At 56.6% G+C, this 5,122-nt stretch overlaps 1 protein-coding gene across 1 annotated transcript in view; it reads left to right on the forward strand.

The window, feature by feature from the left end:
- HIP1 (huntingtin interacting protein 1) overlaps positions 1–5,122 on the forward strand; it is a 135,639-nt gene that overhangs the window by 104,781 nt on the left and 25,736 nt on the right. Inside the window, exons 6-8 of the mRNA XM_045284676.1 lie at positions 908–984; positions 1,493–1,554; positions 4,202–4,342. Of these exons, the coding sequence (XP_045140611.1) occupies positions 908–984; positions 1,493–1,554; positions 4,202–4,342 (280 nt within the window). The remainder of the gene's footprint in view (positions 1–907; positions 985–1,492; positions 1,555–4,201; positions 4,343–5,122) is intronic.

Here is a 5,122-nt window from a genome sequence, read left to right on the forward strand (position 1 = left end):
AAGAAGCCTATCCTGCCCCACACACGACAATCGTAAGATGATTCAAGAGCCATAAACATATTTTTACAAACAGGTGACATCACCATTGTCTAGATACTCTCCTTGGAATATGTTATCAGTGGAAGAATGGTGGTTTTATCCATGTCTGGTTTCACTTCAAGTACACACCCAAAAAGCCATTGTTTGCCACCTCCTGGGCTGGAGGCACCACCAGTCCAGGGTGTGTGTGTGGGGCCAGTGGGGGGTGTCTATGGTGGTGCATGTGCTGACCCCATCTTCCTGGGAAGACCATGGGCGCCCAGACAAGAGCTCCCTGCAGCATCAGCAAGATCTAGGCCAGCGGTTCTCAACTTTGGGGGTCGAGCGACCCTTTCACAGGGGTCACCTAAGACCATCAAGAAACACAGATGGTCTTAGGAACCGAGACACCGCTCCTCTGTCTCCAGGCAGGTCCACCCACATGCAGATACTTCCACAGGCAGATATGCCCACCTATGAGGACCCGATGTGAAGACTGTTACCCATGCTACACCATGCTTCAAGACAAACTTTGACTTATTTGTCATTAGAAATAAATATTTCACAATATAGAATGACATCTTGTTTTTGTGATGAATCACTATGCTTTATGTCCAATATGTAACAATGAAAATACATCCTGCCTGTCAGATGTTTACATGATGATTCATCACAGTAACAAAATTACCGGGATGAAGTAGCAACGAAAATAATGTTATGGTTGGGGGTCACCACCACATGTGGAACTGTAGGAAAGGGTCGCGGCATGAGGAAGGTCGAGAACCACTGCTCTAGGCTGGACCGCTGGCGTGGTGTCAGCGTAGATGGGCTGCATAAAGCCCCTCCGGTGGCCCCCCTTTCTGACTTCCTCCCTCTGCCGCCCTCGCAGAACCCCAGGTTCCCAGGCAACCTCCAGATGACTGACCGGCAGCTGGACGAGGCTGGGGAAAGTGACGTCAATAACTTGTGAGTGGCTCTCCGCGTGCTCTGGACCCCGCGGGGAAAGATTCGTTCGTTGATGCCGGCGGTTCCCATCAGGGCTCACGGAGGACCTGGTGGCAGGGGGAGGTGACAGGTGGGGAGCTACAGCTCCTGGGTGATTTGCCCTGGTCCAGAACCCCTGCCAGGCTGACTTGCACTCCAAGACTCTCTCCTCCGCTTTACCCACTACGTTCTGTTCCCAACCCAACCTGGTGTTGGTTCACCCTCCACCAACCCAACACCCACCCGATGGGTCATCGCGCCTTTTGCTATCGTCACTGTTGATGCGTCACCCACCTGAAATCTGTAAACCCTTGTTGAGAATTGGAGACAGAGAGAAATTGTGTGTGTGTGTGTGTGTGTGTGTGTGTGTGTGTACAGGCTTTGGGGATGTTAGGACAGACAGTGCCATGCGGGGAGGGAATGGGGGGAACAAGTAAGACTGACCGTGGACTGTGGGGTGGACTTGTGATTTCTCCCCTCTTGGGCCCAGTTTCCAGCTCACCGTGGAGATGTTTGACTACCTGGAGTATGAGCTAACCCTCTTCCAAACTGGTGAGTCTCTCCCTCCCCTCCCGGCCGGGCTCTGGGGGGGGACGAGCCCTTGTCTTCATGCCCTCTCTCTCTGCTCTCGGTACCTGGAGTATTTTCTGAGCCAGTGAGTTCATGACTGAGCAGTTCATGTCCCCATCCCCACCCCCAGGGCCTTCCAGAGCCCAAGGACAAATGAAAATTCCACAAAGTGACAGGAGAAATGGGGGGGCGGGTGGGGCAGGAGGGGCCAGAGAAAAGATGGCCGTGGTCAAGGGTTTCATTTCACGTGTATCCACAAGCAACGGTCGTGGGCGCAGCCGTCAGGAGCCCCCTGAAGGACGGCACCGCGCACATCGGTGGCCCAGAGCTCTTCAAGGTGCTCGGAGCAAAGCCGTCGCAGGTCAGGGGGCTAAGGTGCCCCTGGCCCTGGCCCTGCCCTCACCTACCTGCATGTGACAGCTGGGCGGCGAAGAAGGCAGACCCGGTGCTCTCGGACTGTGGTGCTGGCAAAAAAATAGGGACAGTACCACGGGCGGTCAGCAAACAAGCAGACATCTGTCTTGGAAGGAGGACAGCCAAGAATGCTCCTCAGGAATGATGATGGCGAGACTTCCTCTCTTGTATTTGGACATCTTGTTGGGAGAAGGGGGGCGGGGCAGCAAAAAAAAACGAGGAAGACTGTGAAGGAGACGGATGGACACAGTGGCTGCCACAGTGCGGGCCAGGCAGTGTCATTCTGCTGTGCCTCAGGTTGCTACAGGTCAGAACCGACCCAAGGACACCTGACAACAGAGGTCTGATTTACACCCCGAGTCTCTGCACAAATCCCTCCATGACATCGTTCCAAGAAGACAAGGAGGTCGCCTCAAGGACGTTCGCCTGCCCTCTCCCCAGACGTCCCCACCGCCGACAGCTGAGAGAGCCGGTGCTGGAAACGCGGTGTCAAGAAGGGCCCAGTTGCCAGGTGCGACGGGCCTCTGCCTCGTCTGGTTGCACGCAAACCCTCCTGAGCCGGTTTCCCCAACAGCTCCCGAGTTCTGCCCTGTGACCGGGAAGGTTCTGACCAGTGCCCCAGGAAGGATGCCACAGCCTAGTTTTCATCGCTGAGGGAAAGGGGCAAGCTACCCAAGCCCCCAAACCCACCGCCATCAGTCGATTCCAACTCCTAGCCCACTATAAATCTTCACAGGAGCAGCAAACCTCACCTCTCTCCTACAGAGCAGCTGGTGGCCTTGAACCCCGACCTTTCAGTTAGTCTACCCGGCAGCAAGCCACCAGAGCCCCTACCAGAAACAACAAACTCCCTGCACCAAGTCCGTTCCAAACCATAGTGACCCTGCAGGACGGTCTAACAGTGGGGTTTTTCGGCTTTAAATCTTTATGGGAGTCGAAAGCCTCGTCTTGCTCCTTCAGAGTGGCGGGTGGCTTCGAACTGCTGGGCGGGCCGTTAGATGCCCATTGCATAACCCAATAGGCCACGTGGGCTCCCCCAGTTGGCATTTATTTTGCGCACTGACAGCGATTCTCAAGGTGCACGCCCCAGGCCAGCTCCAGAGGCCGTGGGAAGCCTGTGCAGGAAGCGAAATGGGCCAGGGCTGCAGGTGGGAGCTGGGTTGGATACTTACTGTCGGGGACTCACAGGGGCAAGAAATGGGAGGGCGAACCTTCTCTTATTTGGAACTTGGTCCCCTGGGGCTTCTCGCAGCCTTGGACACTGATGGTCCGTCCTCCCAGCCCCTTGCCTTTACCCTCCTCGGCTCTCCAGCTGTCCAGCCAGGGCCCCTGCCCAGCCAGGCTTCAGGTGTCCCGATCGCCCTGACGCTACCATGGTTGTGTGTCGGCTGTAAACCAGGTCAGCCAGCAGCTACTCCCATAACCCCCCAGCTACTCCCATGAGCAGTTACCGTCTCAGAAACCCACAGGGCCGGTTCCACCCAGCCTCAGAGGGTGGATAGGAGTCGGCGTGGACTCGATGGCAGTGAGCGTGGGGTTGTTTGGTTTGTTTTTGTTGGTAGAGCTCCGTGGTCTGCAGCGGCACCTTGTGAGCCCCGGGAAGCCCAAGGCTGCAGCCTCCCTTTTTGTGCATCTCCATTCCACATGGGTCATTTTTACCACTTGGGGGAGAAAAAAAAATCCCATAGGCGGGGATTACCGACAGACTGGTTTCACGGATGGAAAGGAATTTTTCCTGGAATGCCGCTTCCCCACCAAACTCCAGGCTACCCTTGAACCGTCACCCATCTCTGTGTGCCCCACCGACCACACAGGGACCAGGGACACTGAAGCTCTGCAGAGACCGGAAGGAATGGATTCTCTTCCGTGCTGGGAGCTCCCCGCTCAGGGTCTGCCACCAGGCTCTGCACCAAATAGAGCCCATCGCGTGTTCATGACCCTACCACGCAGGGCCACGGTCACGGTCCAGCTGGTGGCCGGGCAGGCTGCCCATCTCATAACGCACCGCCTCTCAGCCAAGCCACTTCCTGGTTTGGTCACCTCCTTCAAGTGACCGACCTTCAGTGTCTTCCCCTGTGCCACGGGGGCCCTTGACCTGCCTCCTAGGATGTTGGAAGAGTTAGAGGAATGGCGCCCTTCTTTCTGGCCCTCTGAGCTAGGGGCCAGAACTTGCGTAACGCAACTGCCTCTCCCCTCCCCTCCTCTTGCTCCCTAGTGTTCAACTCCTTGGACATGTCGCGCTCCGTGTCGGTGACGGCAGCCGGGCAGTGCCGCCTGGCCCCACTCATCCAGGTCATCCTGGACTGCAGCCACCTGTACGATTACACGGTCAAGCTGCTCTTCAAGCTCCACTCCTGTGAGTACGCCGGCCGGCCGGCGCCTCCATGGGCGTCTGGCCCACTGGAGACGGTGCCGCCCCTCCTGGGGCCTGTCCATCTGTTTGCCTTCTGTCCTGATTTCTCTGGGTGCTAATCACCATTGCCACAGTGACCCAGCACGCACGCAAAAAGACAAACAGCGCTCAGGCTAGTTGTGTACTAGGACGTGTTACAAAGTTTCAAATGTGACATCCGAGACCCAATAAACGATATACCCCGAATCTGAAGGAGGGAATTAGTCTCAGAGTTTAAACGGAGAGATTCTGGTGTGCCAAAGACTGAGTGACCATGGAAGCCCAAACGACGCCTGCAGGGTCTGCTCGGGGAATGAGCCTCCTGGAGGTCCCTCTGACCCTAGTGGAGGAGAGGAGTCACCCGGTCGCCCGACAGAGCGTGTTGGAGAGATGCTGGTTTCCCTACACAAGCCTTTTTCTGCCTTCATGCAGTAGTGGCTCCGACATTCTTTGTCTCCTTTTGTGATGAACTCATTTCACTCGTCCCGGCCTCCAGGTGGAGCCTGGCTCCAAGATGTTTCGAGGATGCCTGGTTAGTCTTCCACGCGACGCACCGTTCCCTTGCGCGGTCGTTGTGTAGTCTGTCCGCTCGTCTGTGGATGGGCACGGCGTCTGCCTTCCCTGCTTTTCACTCCTGGGAGCGAGGCCGGGCTGAAGCTGCACTTCTCTCTCCCTATCAGAGCTCTCCCGTCTCTAGGACGTACACCTGGGTAGTCGGATTGCCGGGTCCTCTGGTCACTCTGG

The sequence above is a fragment of the Echinops telfairi genome, unplaced genomic scaffold (assembly GCF_000313985.2).
Source record: "Echinops telfairi isolate 266 unplaced genomic scaffold, ASM31398v2 ScPeMD7_5;HRSCAF=22, whole genome shotgun sequence".
NCBI classification, from domain to species: domain Eukaryota; kingdom Metazoa; phylum Chordata; class Mammalia; order Afrosoricida; family Tenrecidae; genus Echinops; species Echinops telfairi.